Here is a 19,562-nt window from a genome sequence, read left to right on the forward strand (position 1 = left end):
ATTGCGATAATGAGGGAGTGCCTCGATCAGTGAAGATCCAAAGTTTAGATCGCCATCGTTTCTGACTTATTCGCTAGATCTGTTACCTCCGTCTGCTGCCTCACTCCAATCAGAGAAAGAGAGAGAGAAATCGAGAGAGAGAAGATAAGAGGCGGTCGTCTCTGTTGAGAAGAGGACAGGGGAAGGAGGGAGTCGGCGGTGATAAGAGGGTTTTAGAGAGAGACAGAGAGAGACCGAGCAAGAGAAGATGGAGAGGCAGTCGTCCCTGTGTATGAGTGTGAGTGATTGTGTAATGTTTTAGGATTTGATTTATATATATATATATATATAGGGGTAAACTGATAATTTTACTTCGAAGACAAATTGGGAAAGGGGTGAGGCCAGGACACTTATCCCCGTCCTTGGCCCGAAAACTGATTGAAGATTGATTTTTAAATACCATCCCCGTCATGTCGGCGGTATTTTTGGAAAAAAAAATCGCTCAAATCGAGATCAAGATGCCACATCCCCATCGGGCCAGATTCAAATTGTCATCCCTACTTATTTTGACTGTTTCAAAATTTTTAAATTCATCTATACAAGACGGGCAAAAAAATAAAATAAAAAATGACATAATTTAAATAAATAAATCACTAAACACAAAAAAATAAAAAATAAAAAATAATTTTCAAAAAAGGAGGTAGCTTAAGCTAACATCCCAAACACCCACTAAATTCAAGCCTTCTGCTTAAATTTAAATCAAATTAATGAAAAAAAACAATAGTGGAGGGCTGGCCATGACCTTGTAGAAAATAAAAGTAAAATCAAGGTCACTTTTAAAAGTGAGAATTTGAGTTGTAAAAACAATCTCTCCAAGAATAAGAATACATTCGAGTGAAAAACTATACTGTTGCTTGATCTGTGTCATGCTGTTTGTATATATAATATGGATTTTTTCCCTAGTATAGTTATTATGAAAATCATACTTTATACACAGCATTTCATTCATACTATCAAACCCTAGGACCTAAACAAACCGCACACTAGAGATGTAGGTGAGGTAATTTGCTTTGCTGGTTTGCCTGAGATAATTTCTGAATCCTTATTACAATATTCGAAAAGCAGATTCGAAAAAAGTATTATCAGTTGCTATAAAATCGTGTTACATCACTGCACAATTTGGAACCAATGAAAAAAGGTGGACCAAACTTGAGGATAGAATAAAATGAAATAAATTATCGGAACATGTTACAACCAAAGCAATGAAATTCTATACCATAATGAAGCAAGATCCCCATGAACCCTGGCACACGACATTAGTTAAATGGGAATTAACAAATCCAAGAATTTGTTGATAACTTTATTTTTTTTCTTTTCTTTATGCCCTCCATATATATATATATATATGCATTATTCCTCTCAGGACATTTTTGGTGGCGTTGGATCGGACGTGGAGAGCCCAGCGTACATGTTTGTAATTGCTTTGGCAAAGTATTCCTTTGCTTGAGGCCTCTTGACCTGGAAAAGAAATAAAAAGCAGCAAAACAGTGAACACTGCATTTCCAATTCTTACTCTCATACCATGCCTAGGAAACTGATGAGGAAGCATAATAGGGTTCCAATTACTCGGAAAAAAAAAAATACTCTTACAGAAATCTTAACAAGAATGATATGACAATGGCATTTTTTGGAAATACAAGTCATCGTGACGAGTATTTTGGTTTAAAGTGATAAAATCAAAACTTGCCACATTAATTTTTTATATAGTATTTCTGTTTGTATAGCACACTGTCTTGACAACCAAAAAGTGATTGAAAGATCTAGTAGCCGAGCTAATTTGAGGAGATTTTTTAAGAGAAGCTTACCTTGAATGTTGGAGTGAGAAGACCATTCTCCACAGTGAATGGTTCGAGCACCAAAGTCACGGCTTTTGCAAATTCAAAACCTCTCAACTGCATGGTAATAGCATAAGAATGTCAAACAAACTAAAGAACTGAATGAAATTTAGTAAAGAATTGAATAGTGGTGATTGCAGAAATTACCTGAGCTTCACTTCCGATAGCATCCATGTCAGCGAGAACAGCAGCCCTTGCTCTTGGGTCATTACATAGTTGTCCTAAATCTTCATACTGAGAAAATGCATTTTAAGACAAACGTCCTAAGAAGTACGGACACTTCTAAGAATGTGACATATTCGTCTCTTGTCCGTGTCGGACATCAACACTCTTTGGACACTCTTAGGACATATGTCCGACACTCTTCCAAACGTATCCTATTTTTTAATTTTTTTTTAAAGATCTAGATACTCTTTGGACACTTGAAGGACATACGTGTCAATCGCTTAACACACCTTTCTATCAATTAGACATATGTTAAACTAATTATAAGTTTGAACAAGATAACTTAAGATACGATAATAAAACAAAATCATAAATTTATAGGAATTGGTGTCATATTACACTTTTTCATGATCTTTGAATAATATATTCATATATGTAACATATAATAAATATATAAAATTATATATTTCATGTATGTCCCCCACGTCTCATGTGTTGCATTTTTTTAAAATTAACGTGTCGGCGTGCCCGTGTCGTATCCATATCATGTCACGTGTCCATATCCATACTTCTTAGCAAACGTCCATATAAATGCACTAAACTACTTTAAAAAAACAAACAAATGGCACTAAGTTGCTAATCAGAAAAGGATGCCCAGTATGTTGAAGATTCTCAAGTGGGTGTCACAAAATGAGGTTATGGCCAAAATAATACTCTTCTTCAAAATAATTCCCTACATAAAATGAATCCCATAATAACGTGACTGTTGAAGCCAATCGTTTCATCCCTAGAAGATTTATACTTCTCTCAAGGAACACAAACTTCATGGTTGTGACAATTATTGTAGTTTTCTTATAGAACAATCAGCATAAAATGTTCAGCGAAGAGGAAGATCTTAAGGAAGAAAAACCAAAACAAGAACTAGAATTATTTAGATAACCAGTGGGAGGACAATAAGCAATGCTGAAATAAGATTATCCACTCTCTTGTGGGTGTATTTGAAGTAGAGGTGCATCAAAGTCACAAACTAATCTTGAAAATGAAAATAATAAAGGGTAAAAAACAGTGGATCCCAAATTAAGAATAACAAAATTCAAGTGGAGAGGTGCAATGAGCAAAAAGGACTTAATAGGGAAATATCTCTTAATTAAGAATACTGGATGCAATTGCTTTTGTGGTTAGGTGGCCACATGAATGTCGGCACCAGCTTCCTTAGAAATCACTGCTCATCGTTCACAATCAGCTGCTTTGTCAAATAAGTGAAGTCTCCAAATTCCCACAATATTTTTTTTCATTTTTTCCTCTTTCTCTATCATGAATGTCTAGTTTGTTCCTTGAGAGAAGTTCCATCTTTAAGGAACATGAGATGTTGAGATGGCAGCATGTAGAAACACACACACGTGCAGGCAGAGACTTAAGTGAAATACTAGAGCTACAGTTTTAGGCAATTAAACTTACAGAAACTGCCAAATGCTTAGGATGCTATCCAATTTTATAGTCTGTGGCAAAAAATGACATAACAGGAATTATTTTTTAAGGACTGTTAAATATAGAAATCATCCCAATTGTATTATCTTGGAAAAAAAAAAAAAAAACTCATCAAAAACCACCAAATTCTCCGAGGTATTGCTGTAATTTGTAAACTAACAAGAAGCTAATACCAGGTTAATCAGAACCATCTTATTTTCAGTTATATTACATATTCCAGTGCTGCTTCTTACTGCTTATGACAGTAAAAGCGAATGCGCATGCCCAACAAGAGATATAAGATACAAGTTCTATTCTGTGCCTACATTAATGAAACTAGAAGGTGTTGGCACAAACGTAGTGTGCGAGTGAAACAATTAGATTGGCAATTTCAAATTCAAACAGTTGGATAGGGCCAGAAGCTGCTCCAAGCAGTTACCAGCGTGAGCCAGATTCATCTACACCAACTTGACTGTTGGCTTTATAATAGTATAGATAGACAGATAGATGAAGTTCAGCGTGCACCTAGTAGAGTCAGGTAAATACCTTGATACCTTCAGAATCAGCCCATTCCTTCAAAACTTCTGGGTCAACTGCCACCACGGCAACTAAACAGGAGTTCAAGCTATCACCTATGCACATAAAAACAGTCAGCTAAAAGTAAAACCTTGGCCTAATAACCTTGAGGTTATGGGTCAAGTCTCGGGGCAACCATTTTGTGCACTATACCAAAGGTTAGGTGTGTACCCACAATCTTTCCCTCCCAAACACACATTAATGTCTACTAATTGAGCATTGTTTTTTTAAGGTTTATGTACAGATTAAACTCCATCTTCTTACCATATATAAAACACTGAGAAACAAATTTGCACTTGGCATATACATTCTCAATCTTCTCTGGTGCTATATACTCGCCCTGTGCCAACTTGAAAATGTTCTTCTTCCTGAAACAAATTGATAATACTTTTCAATAAAAAGCTTTAAAATCCAGAATTCCCCAAGCATTGCTATTGGCATAGTACAAGTGTCTTTAGAAAGAAGATTCATCTTAAAAGAATGATCAGATTAGTTTCAAAAAAACTTGTACCAAGGACAGAGTAGTTAGAATAATTGCATAAAATTTATGCCACAAAATGTTGTAAAAAGGCTACTCTATCCAAATAGGTGAGGGCACTTTTATTTCCAGCCCAAGAATATTTACCTCAATAAGGAAAGTAATAATGCTTCAACAGAGACAACTAGTTGCCATCATAAGTTGTCATTGATGCATGTCTTTTCAAGTCCAGCAAAGGGTAAACATTCATTTTTTACATTGATCTAGAAAATCTCAAGCCGCAGGACATATTGAAACAAGTTAGACAACAATCTCTATACATCCAAGCAAGAGACATTAGATCATAATTAGATACAGTATAAGTGTAGTGTCAATTTTATTGAATTGTATGCAGTGTTAACATCAACTCCTCTGAATAATATGATATAAGATTTGTAAGATATTACCTGTCAATAATCCTAAGGCGGCCTCCAGGTAACCACAATCCAATGTCTCCTGTATGCAACCAAGCATCATCATCAACTACTTCTCTCCTGTTCAATTTACTTAAAAGTTAGGCATACTCGGTAATCATAAATTCATATAACAAGAAGTAACAACATGCATAAAGCAATTACGTCTGCACTTCATCCTTGTAGTAGCCTTGGAAAACAATTGGGCCCCTGACACAGATTTCTCCACGAGGGTAGGGCTGATCCTCAGAGGTGTAGCTCATTTCTGGAACATCCACAAGCTTGATCTCTGAAAGTGTATGGTAATATCAACTTAGCACAATGACAGACAGAGAGAGAAAACCAGATATCTGATAATTAGAAATCAACTTCCACTTAAATCTTTCTTGAGCTAGTTCATAATTTGCAGTAAGCATCTTTATTTATTTTCCTAACTATGATATGAAAGAAGTTACTTAGAAAAAAGCAAAGAAGAAGAAGAAGAAGAAGAAGAAGAGTCGTCTGAGGTAAGACAACACATTCAATAGAGAGAGTATTATATGAACAAAAAAAAAACACAAACAAACTCCTAAAAAAAATGCAATTTCAAATTCACATTCAAGTCTACTAAGTCTGCTAATAGAACAAAATTCTTCAACGTCTCATCATAGTGCATACGATCATATATCTGCACCTTTAAACAAAGAGCACCACTAAATGCCCCTACCTTTTTACTTTGGACCCTCCATTTCTTTTAACCCCCACCTACAAAATTCAAATTATTTAAAATTTCTTTGAACCCCCAACTTAATACCCAAATTATCCCTATTACAATTACCTCCACTCCAAAGGCATGCACACCCAATGCCTCCTCACCCCACTCCACCAACAGCATTATCCCAACCCACCAACGGTCTCGACATCAACAAGATTAAAGTTTTCCAGTGCCAACCCACCAAAGATATATATATATATTACCACATCTACATTCCAACCAAAAACATCATCCCACCGACGAGATTGAAGTTGCGTGGTCCTTCTCACAAGATATGTAAAGGTTATTTTCAATTTTTTGGCTTTATTTCGATCCTCACCATGTATTTTATGTACTAAAGCTATTACTATCCCGTTCGGTAGTCCAGTATTGAACATTGGCAAAACACAGAACCTTCTTTCTGAACAACAATCATAGACCCGGTAGGGTGTTGCCAAACATTATAGGTGTACCCGATATGATATTGCCGAACATTATCACCATAATGCGTTTGGTCTTGAAGAAACTTAATGTACGAGATGGATTAAAATGGAACTGTTTTTCAACACTTATACACTTTTACATACTTATACTCAGAAACAACTAATTGAACAAATAAATTTTGTTCGGAGTCCTAGTGCCGAATTATTTACTGTTGTTTGGAACTTGGTTGCCGAACAATCCATATTTGTTCGGTAATCTAAAATCGAACACGTCGCCTACACAAAACCTAATTTCTGTTCAAAAACACTTATCAATACATGGTAAACCTCAACAAAAATGTTGTTGTCATACTCCATTGCTACTTGTCGTAAGCTCTCGCCTCCTTTATCAACTAGGTTAGTGTCAACAATGATGATATGTGAAGAAGAACTAACACTATGAACAATGATGGGTGGTGAAGTTAGTCAAGAACACAATAGTGACAACAAACGAATGGGTTGAATGAAAATGGATTGTGATTATTGTCAGATGAGGAGTTTTTTTGCGGGGGGTTTGTGTTCAATATCGAGGTCTATGTGAGAGCGGTGAGAGTGGGTGTTTTAAGTAGGGGTGGGTGTCCAATTCTAAGTTGTCCTTAAGAGTAATTTTACTTAAGGTCATAATTGCCATTAAGAGAAAAACAAACAGGCGGGGGTCCAAAGTAAAAAGGCGGAGGCATTTGGCAGCACTCTCAAACAAATCCATCTCATTTTCCTAGCACTTCCTTTAGAGTAACGTCATTGAGTGGTTTTACTAATTGACTAGTGCTTTCAAATGTTTTAGGCATTGAAGTGACTAGGTCGTGTCATGGAATCTCTTTATCTCAAAGAAAATATATTATTGATTTGTTAAGTGAAACAGGGATGTTGAGGCCTAAACCTATAGACTCTCTTGTGGACCCTAACACCAAATTGATGGCTAATTAGGGTGAGTTGTTAATAGATCAAGGACGACATCAACAATGGGTTAGCAAGCTAACTGTTGTTACAAGACCAGACATCTCTTTTGCAATAAGTGCAGTGAGTCAGTTTTTGGATGCTCCTCGAACCTGTCATTGAGTTGAGATGCTATTATGCGCATTTTGAGGTACCTAAAAAGTGCACCTGGAAACGGAATCATGATCACAAAAATCAAGGGTTATATTGATGCAGATTTGGTTGGATCTCCACCTAATAGGAGGTCAATTACTAGCTATTGTGTATTTGTGGGAGAGTTTGAAGCACAAACTCAGACACATGACACAATACATGAGGGACACATGCAAAGTATGTTAAAATACTTATTTTTGTTCTCTTGCTAATATTTACGTAAAGTTGAGGTATACATATTGTTCTGTTAGGGTTTGTATATATATTTTGCTGATGTAAAGTTGAGGCATAATGATTATTCAACATACATAAAATTTCTCTCTTCTTCTTCTTCTTCTACTACTACTTCTTCTTCTTCTTCTTCCTCGTCCTCCTCCTCCTCCTCCTCCTAAATCCCAACCCTAAATTCCTTCATTTTACATTCTAACTTGGTATCAGAACAATCTATTCTTCATCAGAAAGGTTTCTACAGACTCTGAAGATCGATCTGAGGTGACCGAGATGTGATGATGTCATCAGCCGTACAATGACGTCAGCATGACGTAAGCACTGTACGGATGGGTCCTTTACCCCTAAACTCGAAATTGCCTCATGAGATTTACGGGGACTTTTCTGAAATTTTTTGATCATCCCTGATGTGAATTTTTAATTTTTGAAAGTATTTCATGTTTTTTAGGACTATTTTCCAAATCTGCTCTTGGGACTGCTTTTTGCTGTTTCTTCTTGCTAGAATCCCTACCCTAGGAGCTGAAAATACCTACCTTAGTGGTCCTTGCTCTTAATTTGTGGTTTTGCTACTGTTGGGTTGATGTTTTGTTAGATTATTGCCTCATTTTGGTCCAGCAGCACTGTTTTCTTCATTTCTACCTATTGACAGTTCCTATTTAAGGGCTGAAATCCTTCTAGCAAGAGATATTTGTTCTCTATTTATTGATTTCTGCTGTTGAGTTGGTGTGTTGGTTTAATTTGGGTCTAAATTTAGTTGGCAGACCTGTGTTCTCCTCACTCTTGCCTATTTTTGCTGTGAATTTTTTTATTTTTTTATTTTTGAGCTAGTTCTGCGTCTATATTGGTGATTGTTGGTGCTGGTTGTTGTGGGTATTGAATGTTTGCAAGAATTTTGCCCCTTTCATGCTCTTGTATTGAGAATTTCGTGTGATTGATCACTATGGTTAAGATTGAGGCTAAGGCTATAACTATGGGTAAGGATGATGACATGCCTAAATCTATCACTGCCAAAAAATTGAATGGTGCCAATTATTTGGCTTGGGCCCCTGTCGTTAAAATTTTCTCACGTGGTAAGAAGAAGTCCCGCTTCATTAGCGAACTCCCTCCTCCTATTGACGATAAAGCTTATGATGATTGATGTGGTGAGGATTCCTGTGTTATGGGTTGGATTTGGCATAGTCTGGAACCATATATTGCTGCTACTGCGTAATTTTGTGATACCTCTAAGGAAATTTGGAACTCTCTTCCTGAGTCTTTTTCAAATCAAAGTAATATCTCTCGGGTCTATGAGTTATATGAGCAGATTTTTGCTATGCGTCAATCTGGCCGGTCTCTCCCTGATTATTATATTAGTCTCCAGACTTTGTGGGATTAGTTACTGCAGAATCGGCCTTTCACTACTGATGTGAACAAGCAGAAGCAACATTGGGAGGAGTTTATAATGGCTTCTTTACTCTCTGGCTTAGATCTAAGTTGTGAAGGTTCAAGGATCAGATTCTTGCCAGTGAGACTCTACCTTCTACTGCAAATGCCTATTCTAGGCTGTTACACTCTTCATTGGAACAAGCACAATCCACCTATGGGTCCTCTACTTTGTCATCTTCTGCATTGGTTTCTAGTAGTGGTGATCATGGGTCTACTCACAGGGGTTTTCATGGTTCATCTGGTTCACAGGGCTCACGTGGTGGTTTCTGTGGTGGAGGTAGTAGTGGGCCTAGTTCTCGTACACGTGGTGATCGCAAGTGTACTCATTGTGGTTTCCAAGGTCATACTAAACCTTAGTATTGGCAGAAGTATGGAAAACCTGATCACGTCCATCAAGTTATGGATGTTCCATCCTCGCAATCTTCCTTGTTGTCCACTAGCTCTGATGCTTCTCCAGTTAATTCTCATGAGACACTCACTACTCAAATTAGTGAGCTTATTGCTCTTGTCCAGTCTCTCCGGCCTAGTCTACCTTCATCCTCTATTGTTATCATGGCTAGTTCAGGCAATATTGCATGTGTGGCTAAGTCCACTCAGCCTTGTGCCACGGATTGGGCGCTTGTCATCCTCCCGAGAAACCGACTCCACGAGTGGTACTGCATACCCCGTGCATTATGCCCAAGGACCAACCCAGGAAATGCAATAGGGATCTACCCTGCTTGCCTTGCCGCTCACAAACTAATGCGCTTGCAAGATACTTGGTGTAGAACTCGCACCCCGAATGAGTCGGTATGTGACATGCTACCATCGCTAGTCCCTGACGCCTTCGTCAAGAGGACATTACCCTGCTTGCCTGCCTCAATGCTTGTCCGTTCCCGTGCCCATGGGAAACCCGCCCTGCGCGGGCACCACCCTTGGTGCGGTCCCCACAATGAAGGTGCTTGGTGTAACTCCCACGTACAGTCCCCATCACAGTGCTCCTAGGCTGGCTCTGATACCACTTGTCATGGACTGGACGCTTGTCATCCTCCCAAGAAGCCAGCTTCACAAGTGGTACTGCGTACTGCCGTGCATTATGCCTAAGGACCAACCCAGGAGATGCGATAGGGATTTACCCTGCTTGCTTTGCCGCTCACAAACTAATGAGCTTGCAAGGTGCTTGACGTAGAACTCGCATCCCGAATGAGTCGGTACGTGACACTTGGCTCCTAGACTCTGATACTAGTTCCTATGTCTCTGGTAATTCCTCTCTTTTTGATACTCTTAGACCTGTTGATCATACAATTATACTTGCTAATGAATCTTCTCGACCTGTCTGTGGTCAAGGTCCTCTTTATCCCACTACATCCCTTTCCTTACCTTTTGGTCTTTATGTTTCTTTAGTTTCCATTTAATATGCTTTCTGTTAGTCAATTGACTCAAGCTCTCTATTGTTCGATAACCTTTTCTCCTACTTCATGTGTTTTGCAGGACCTCCAGACCAAGAAGATGATTGGTTCGAGGTGTGAGAAGGATGGCTTACACTTTTTGGACACTGAGACCTCTCCTCATCCTCCATTTGTTGTGTATATCTCCTCTTCAGTGGCATTTCAATTGAGTCATCCCTCCTTGGCCAAGCTCAAGTTAGCTGTTCCAGATTTGAGTAACGTTTCTTAGATTGAGTGTGAAGCTTGTCAATTTGGGAAGCATCACCATCAAGGTTCTAAAAAGCGGCCGCAACCATTACGTAACGGTTGTGGTGGTTACCGCCACCCGTTACGACCACTTTTGCGGTGTGATTGAGATTCACAATTGTGTCGGCCGTAGCGGTCGTAACGGTGTAGTAACGGCCATAACGGCCTGTTACGTAACAGTTCTGAACTATTTCTTTCAAAAAAAACAAAAAAAAAAAGAGCTAAAAATGAAGGAAAAGTGATAGAAAGAGAAGAGGGAAGATGGAGGAGTAAGAGATAGACAGAGAGAGAGAGAAGAGGGAAAATGAAGAACATGTTATTGATTTGTTGAAACTGTAAGACCTATACTATTCTATTCAGCTGCTATCACTCAACCATTTTGTTTGTCTGACTATTTATATATTGTTTGGAAATAATAATAATAATAATAATAATAAGTATGGTCATTATCTATTTGGCTTGATTAAATTATATATATATATATATATTTAGGATCTTATTTGTTCTCTTACTTTTGTCATTGTTTATCTCATATACAATAGTTAGTGATTATTTTTTTTTGTAAAATATCTAGAAAACATAACACCTATAATTATATATTAATACATATTTTATACATGTCAATTTTTTTTGATTAGTTTATTTTATTTTTATTTACAGGTTATCCAAAAAGAGAATGAATATTCAAGTGAGCCAAACCCTAAAAAAAAAATCTTTATAATTTATTTTTTAATTATTATATGATTACATTAGCATGTATAATTTATTTTTTAAGACTGTTCAAGTCAAAATTTGCATATGCTTCCACAAGTATAATAATTAAAAAAATAATTTTATACATCTAAGTCCAATTAATTATTTTTTTTGCCACAAGTGTAATATGAATTTATAACATATAAAGTCATTAGTTATTAAAATAAAATGTATGTGATTTAAAAATATGAAACATATTGAATCATACTTAAAAATTTACAAAAATTGATCAATATTTATTTTAAAACCCAATGAATATGATTATGAAAAAAAATATGCTGCTGGAAATTTGTGTTAATACATATAATATGATAGTGGTGTTGGTGGTAGATAGTGGCATGTATAGAATATGATAGTGGTGTTGGTGGTAGATAGTGGCATGTATAGAATATGATAGTGGTAGATAGTGGTAATATATAATATGTAAGTGGCATATAATGGGTTATAATGATGTTTGTAATATCTCCTATATAAGGAGTGTCATTTGGTCTTGTAAAATAAGAAGTTTTGAATATAACAGAAATATATTCCTTCTTCCTCATATTTTCGGAGTTTTTCTTCCTCATATTTTCTAAGTTGGTATCAGAGCAACAAAAAACGCAGCAGCCCTAAAACCGTCATAGCCATGTCGGAAGTCACGTCCGAAACCACTTCAACCCCTGCCGCTGCCATTCCGGTGAAAACGTCCAACTCTCACTCTGTCCAAATCACCACCACCCGCCTAAATGGTGATAATTTTCTCCGCTGGTCACAATCTGTCCGGATGTATATCCGTGGGCAAGGAAAGATCGGTTACATCACTGGTGACAAGAAGGCTCCTGCTGTTAATGATCCGCTGTTCGACAGTTGGGACGCTGAAAACTCCATGGTTATGACATGGTTGGTCAATTCCATGGAGGAGGATATAAGCTCTAATTACATGTGCTATCCTACTGCACAAGAATTGTGGGATAATGTTAGTCAGATGTATTCTGACCTAGGAAATCAATCTCAAGTTTTCGAATTAACTTTGAAGTTGGGAGAGATTCGTCAAGGAGATGATTCCGTCACCAAATATTTCAATTCGTTGAAAAGGTTGGGGCAGGATCTTGACATCTTCAACACATACGAATGGAAATCGGTTGACGACTGCAACCACCATAAGAAAACTGTGGAAGACAGCCGTATTTACAAGTTTCTTGCCGGCCTCAACATTGAGTTCGATGAAGTGCGAGGAAGAATTATTGGCAGACCTCCTCTCCCATCCATTGGCGAAGTATTTGCCGAAGTCAGAAGGGAAGAGAGCCGAAGGAGCGTCATGCTTAAGAAAAAAGGTACTGGTGAATCAATTGAAATTTCTGCTTTAATTAGCGATGCTGCGGCCAACAAGGCTGCAAATTACCAGCGCAGGTTTGATGATAAGCCACGGGTCTGGTGTGATTTTTGCAACAAGCCTCGCCATACACGCGAAACGTGTTGGAAGATCCATGGCAAACCTGTCAACTGGAAAAGCAGCAAACAAGGAGAGAAGAATCGTGGCTTTCCTACCGCTAATGAAGCCGATTCAGGTCCCTTCAACAAAGAGTAGATTGATCAACTCTTAAAGCTGATAAAATCCAACTCCTCATCCGGTACTCCTAGTGTTTTGTTGGCACAAACAGGTAGAAATCCTAAAGCCTTCTCTTGCCTAAACTTCTCTCCGTGGATCATAGATTCCGGTGCCTCCGATCACATGACTAGTTTTTCCCATTTATTTAGTACCTATTTCCCTTGTTCTGGTCATGACAAAATCAGAATAGCCGATGGTAGTTTTTCACCTATTGCAGGAAAAGGATTTATTAAACTAACTGAGAAAATTAATCTCAATGCTGTTCTTCACGTCCCCAACTTAGCCTGTAACCTTTTGTCTGTCAGTAAACTATCTAAGGATTCTAATTGTCGTGTTACATTTTTTGAATCCCATTGTGAATTTCAGGACCGGAACTCGGGGATGATGATTGGGCGTGCTAGGATGCTTGAAGGTCTTTACTACTTTGATGAAGTACCTGTTAGTAATAAAAAAGCTCAGAGCTTTAATAGTACTAGTTCAATCTCTGTTCGAGAAAAAATAATGCTATGGCACTATAGGCTAGGACATCCTAGTTTTCTTTATCTGAAACATTTATTTCCAGAATTATTTAAAGGGATTGATTGTTTTTCTTTTCATTGTGAAAGTTGCATTTTTGCAAAATTTCATCGCTCTACTTATTTGCCAAAACCTTACCAGGCTTCCAAACATTTTTATTTGATTCATAGTGATGTTTGGGGCCCTTCTAAAATCACTACTCTTTCTGGTAAAAGATGGTTTGTTACATTTATTGATGACCATACCCGCTTATGTTGGATTTATTTGATGAATAAAAAATCTGACGTGAAAAATTTATTCACCAATTTTTACAATATGATTGAAAACCAATTTCAAACAAAAATTGGTATTTTACATTCTGATAATGGAACAGAATATTTCAATGAGCAGTTGGGTGAGTTTTTGAAAAAAAAGGGGATTTTTCATCAATCTACATGTCGGGATACCCCTCAACAAAATGGCATTGCAGAACGAAAAAATAAACATCTACTTGAAGTAGCACGTGCTATAATGTTTTACATGCATGTTCCTAAATATTTATGGGGTGAAGCAATTTTAATAGCCTCTTATTTGATAAACAGGATGCCTACAAAGGTGTTAACATACAAAACACCTTTCGATTGTCTCAAAGCTTTTTTTCCTGACACGAGGTTGTTTTCTGATTTACCCGCCAAAGTTTTTGGATGTACTGCCTATGTTCATGTTCCTAGTCAATTTCGTTCAAAACTTGACCCCCGTGCTATAAAATGTGTTTTTTTGGGTTATTCCTCAAACAAAAAAGGGTATAAGTGTTTCGATCCTCAAACCAAGAAATTTCATGTGAGTATGGATGTGTCATTTGTGGAAACAAAATCCTATTTCCCCAACACTTCTCTTCAGGGGGAGACAAGTGGAGTAGAAGACCGTTTTTGGGATATTTCTATCCCGCTCCCCAATGTCATTTATCCTACACAAAAACCACATCTGTCTGATAATGATCACTTAGGAGAACCAAGTTCTATGGTGCCTAGTCAAGAAGATTCTTGTTTAGGGGGAGAAGTACTACAAAATGATCTAAATCCTGAGCTTCAGGTTTATACTAGGAAGCGATTTCATCTGAGGAATAATGACCTGAATGTCCATCCTAATGACCCGAATGTCCACCCGAGTTCTGGCATCGAAATTTTAGGTAATCCTATTCCTTCTATTTCCGACCTTGATGTTCCTATAGCAATTAGGAAAGGTGTCCGAAATTGCATTAAACATCCTATTGCAAATTACCTCTCCTATCAAAGACTGTCTAAAAACCATAGAGCTTTCACATCTAGGATTTCACACTTGTTTGTTCCAAGAAATATACAGGAAGCATTGGATGATCCGAATTGGAAATTAGCAGTCATGGAGGAGATAAATGCTTTAAGGAGAAGTGGTACTTGGAAGATAGTTGATCTACCCAAAGACAAGAAAACAGTTGGGTGTAAATGGGTGTTTACGATAAAATGTAACGCAGATGGAAGCGTTGAGAGATACAAGGCGAGACTGGTGGCTAAAGGCTTCACTCAAACTTATGGGATCGACTATCAGGAGACGTTTGCTCCTGTTGCTAAAATAAATTCCATCAGAGTACTGTTATCTCTTGCAGTAAATTCAGATTGGCCTCTACATCAACTTGACATTAAGAATGCATTTCTCAATGGTGATCTTGAAGAGGAGGTGTTCATGAGCCTACCGCCGGGATTTGAGCAGAGACTTGGAAGCGACAGAGTATGCAGATTGAACAAGTCATTATACGGACTCAAACAATCACCAAGAGCGTGGTTTGAACGCTTTGGGAAGGCAGTTATCAGTTGTGGCTTCTCGCAGAGTCAAGCAGATCACACAATATTTTATAAACATTCAAAAAACAGTAAAATTGCAATTGTGATTGTTTATGTTGATGACATCATTTTAACTGGTAATGATGAAGCAGAGTTAGCATCCCTCAAAGAGAAACTCGCAAAAGAATTTCACATTAAGGATCTGGGAGCCCTCAAGTATTTCCTCGGAATGGAATTTGCAAGATCCAAAGAAGGTATATTCGTTAATCAGAGAAAATATGTTCTTGATCTCCTTGGAGAAACAGGTATGCTTGGTTGTAAGATGGTGGAGACTCCGATCGAGCCTAACTTGAAGTTACAAGCTGCTAAGGCTGAAGAAGTCAAAGAAAGGGAACAATATCAGCGACTTGTCGGGAAATTGATTTACTTGTCTCATACGCGGCCTGATATTGCCTTTGCAGTCAGCATGGTAAGTCAGTTCATGCACTCACCAGGGGCAGAGCACTTTGAGGCCGTTTATAAGATCTTAAGATATTTGAAAGGAACTCCAGGGAGAGGCTTACTGTTCAAGAAACATGGGCATCTTCAAGTTGAAGTATACACAGATGCAGACTGGGCAGGAAGTGTTACAGACAGGAGATCAACATCCGGATACTGCTCCTTTGTAGGTAGGAACCTAGTTACATGGCGGAGTAAAAAACAGAATGTGGTAGCTAGAAGTAGTGCAGAAGCAGAGTTCAGAGCTGTTGCCCATGGAATCTGTGAAGTAATGTGGATTAAAAGAATTCTTGAAGAATTAAAGCTTTCTCACCCGACACCTATGAAGGTCTATTGTGACAACAAAGCAGCTATATCTATAGCTCATAATCCAGTTCTACATGATCGCACAAAACATATAGAAGTGGATAAACATTTCATCAAGGAGAAAATCAATGCTGGCATAATCTGTATGACCTACCTTCCAACAGGTGAACAATTAGCTGATGTGCTAACGAAGGGACTACACAAGAAGCAATTTGATAAGCTGACTAGCAAGCTGGCTATGGAAGATATCTTCAAACCAGCTTGAGGGGGAGTGCTGGAAATTTGTGTTAATACATATAATATGATAGTGGTGTTGGTGGTAGATAGTGGCATGTATAGAATATGATAGTGGTGTTGGTGGTAGATAGTGGCATGTATAGAATATGATAGTGGTGTTGGTGGTAGATAGTGGCATGTATAGAATATGATAGTGGTGTTGGTGGTAGATAGTGGCATGTATAGAATATGATAGTGGTAGATAGTGGTAATATATAATATGTAAGTGGCATATAATGGGTTATAATGATGTTTGTAATATCTCCTATATAAGGAGTGTCATTTGGTCTTGTAAAATAAGAAGTTTTGAATATAACAGAAATATATTCCTTCTTCCTCATATTTTCGGAGTTCTTCTTCCTCATATTTTCTAAGTTATGCGTATCGGTAAGTTTTTTTCAAATTGTGCGAAAAATAAAAAAATTCAGTTCCAGTTATCGCAACAGTTACGCTACGGCCTTTACACCCCGCAACCACAACCGCAACCTCAACCGCGCCACCGCCACCGTTACGGCGACCGCAACCGCTTTTCAGAACCTTTATCACCGTAATTCTTTTCTTAGTCGTAGTGTAGTCATGTGTCTAAGTCATTTGCTATTATCCATACAGATATTTGGGATCCTTCTAGAACTCAGTGTTAATGATTTCTTTTATTTTGTTATTTTTGTGTATGATTACTCTCGGATGACTTGGTTGTTTTTAATGAAACAAAGATCTGATTTGCCGTCCATCATCTCTAAGTTTTACAATGAAATCATTACTCAATTTGGCAAGCGTATTAAGATATTTCGGTCTAATAATGCCTTAGAATATGTGCAATCTATTGTAACTGCTTTTTGTGATACTCATGGTATTATCCATTAAACTAGTTGTTCTCATACATCCCTCAAAATGGTGTTGCAGAGTAGAAACACCACCATTTGTTAGACGTTGCTCGCACACTGATATTTAATATGCATGTCCCCAAATAGTTTTAGGGGCGATGCAGCTCTCATCACTTGTTTGCTTATCAATCACATGCCCTCTAGTGTTGTACACACATCTCCCTATTCTCTGTTATATCCCATAACATCTCCTCTTCCCTTGCCTCCTCGCATTTTTGGTTGTGTGGCCTTTGTCCATGTTCTTGATTCTGGTTTGGATAAGTTATCTCCTCAAGCACGCAAGTGTGTGTTCTTAGGCTATTCTCACGCTCAAAAAGAGGGTATCATTGTTATCATCTTGTGTCACGTCGCTACTTTGTCATTGCTGATGTTACCTTTTTTGAGTCTACTCTTTTTTTTTTTTCCTTTGGGCAACAGTTATCCACTGACCTTCTCTCTTATCGTGAAGGGGAGCCAGCCTCTCTTACTCCTACTATTCCATCTTATGCTCTTTCCATATCTACTCCTATATCCTCTCCCTCTCCTCTCGCTTCTTCCCCTCTTTTGCAGGTTTATCAACAGTCTCAAGCACGTCGCATTGGTGTCTTATGGCCCAACCAGTACATCTCCTTCGTGAGGTCCCTGTTCCACCTATCAATGTGCCCTTAGATGACCTTCCTATTGCACTCCGCAAAAGTAAACGAACTTGCACTCAACATCCTATTGCTAATTTCGTTTCTTATGATTGCCTCTCTTCTGGTCTTCACTCTTTTGCTTGTAGCTTCTCTAGTATTTTCATTCCCTGCTCCAATCAGCAGACTATGTCCATCTCTGGTTGGAAGAATGCCATAGATGAGAAAATGCATGCTCTTCAGAATCCTCTGCCGCCTGGCAAATCTATTGTGGGTTGTCGTTGGATTTATACTGTTAAGTATCTTCCTGATGAAACTGTTGAGCGACTTAAGGCTCACCTAGTAGCTAAAGGCTACACCCAAACCTATGGTGTTGATTACTTTGAGACTTTCTCTCCTGTAGCTCGTTTTAACTCTGTTCGGATTCTTCTCTCTGTTGTAGTTAATAAGTTTGGGCCTTTATATCAACTTGATATCAAGAATGCCTTTCTTCATGGTGATCTCCAATAGGAGGTCTATATGGATCAGTCCCCTGGTTATGTTATTCCCAGTCAAGAGCATCTTGTTTGTCGATTGCGGAAGGCCTTGTATGGTCGTAAGCAGTCCCCTCGTGCCTAGTTTGATTGCTTCAGTGCTATTATGCTTGCCTATGGATTTCACCGTTCCACCTTTAATCACTCTGTTTTTGTTCGCCACTCATATACTGGGAGTATTGTTCTTATTGCCTATGTGGATGACATTATCATTTTAGGGAGTGACTCCAATGGTATTGCTGATTTGAAGCAGTATTTGGGCCAACAATTTCACACCGAAGACTTGGGTCATCTTCGGTATTTTCTTGGGATTGAAGTTACCCGCTCTTTTTAGGGCTTGTTTCTTTCTCAACGGAAGTATGTTCTCGATCTTCTTACTGAGACTGGACTCTTAGGCACTCGCCCTAGTGATTCTTTGATGGATTCTAGTGTCAAGCTTGATGGTAAAACTGGAGCCTTATTTCCCTGATATTGGCCGTTATCGTCGATTGGTTGGGAAGTTAATATATCTCACTGTCACTCGTCCAGATATTACATATGCCGTGGGTGTGATCAGTCAGTTTATGCATGCTCCCCGCCAACCCCATTTTGTGGCTGTGTGTCGTATCTTGCAATACTTGAAGAGTGCTCCAGGTTGGGGTTTGCTCTATCGCCCGTCTTCCTCTTCGTCTCTTACTGGCTTCAGTGATGCTGATTGAGCTGGTAATAAGACTAATCGATATTCAACCTCGGGCTATTGCACTTTTGTTGGTGATAATCTTGTTACTTGGCTTAGCAAAAAACAGACTCTTGTTGCTCGTTCTAGTGTCGAGGCTGAGTATCGTGCCATGGCTCATACTACTTTTGAGATGCTTTGGATTCAGTCTCTTCTCCGAGATTTTGGCTTTGCTGTTCGCACTCCTATAAGCATGTCTTGTGACAATCAGGCTGCTATCTTTATTGCCAATAATCCCGTGTTTCATGAACGCACGAAACGTATAGAAGTTGATTGCCATTTTATTCATGATCTCTTACTCCGCAAGCAACTTGTGACTCCTTATGGTTGTTCTGCAAATCAATTGGGTGATATTCTAACTAAGCCTTTGGCTCAGCCTTCGTTTCATCATTTATCCGTCAAGCTGGGCATGTTCAATCTCTATGCTCCAGCTTGAGGGCGAAT

General features: G+C 38.3%; 1 protein-coding gene across 3 annotated transcripts in view; it reads right to left on the minus strand.

Moving 5' to 3' along the window:
• Positions 1-1,178: 1,178 nt before the first annotated feature.
• Positions 1,179-19,562, minus strand: part of LOC114310721 (long chain acyl-CoA synthetase 6, peroxisomal) — a 50,897-nt gene continuing 32,513 nt past the window's right edge. The window contains exons 17-24 of one of the 3 annotated variants that reach the window (XM_082914973.1): positions 5,178-5,301; positions 5,007-5,093; positions 4,347-4,450; positions 4,053-4,138; positions 2,022-2,108; positions 1,845-1,931; positions 1,390-1,497; positions 1,179-1,357 (exon numbers count right to left, since the gene is read on the minus strand). In XM_082914973.1, the coding sequence (XP_082771099.1) occupies positions 1,399-1,497; positions 1,845-1,931; positions 2,022-2,108; positions 4,053-4,138; positions 4,347-4,450; positions 5,007-5,093; positions 5,178-5,301 (674 nt within the window). In that variant the 3' untranslated portion in view covers positions 1,179-1,357; positions 1,390-1,398. Of the gene's footprint in view, positions 1,498-1,844; positions 1,932-2,021; positions 2,109-2,452; positions 3,539-4,052; positions 4,139-4,346; positions 4,451-5,006; positions 5,094-5,177; positions 5,302-19,562 lie in introns of those variants that run through there. The other 2 variants (XM_028256807.2, XM_082914974.1) reach the window with 2 other exon arrangements.

Source organism: Camellia sinensis, chromosome 2, assembly GCF_055761805.1.
Source record: "Camellia sinensis isolate YWXY chromosome 2, ASM5576180v1, whole genome shotgun sequence".
Lineage (NCBI taxonomy): Eukaryota > Viridiplantae > Streptophyta > Magnoliopsida > Ericales > Theaceae > Camellia > Camellia sinensis.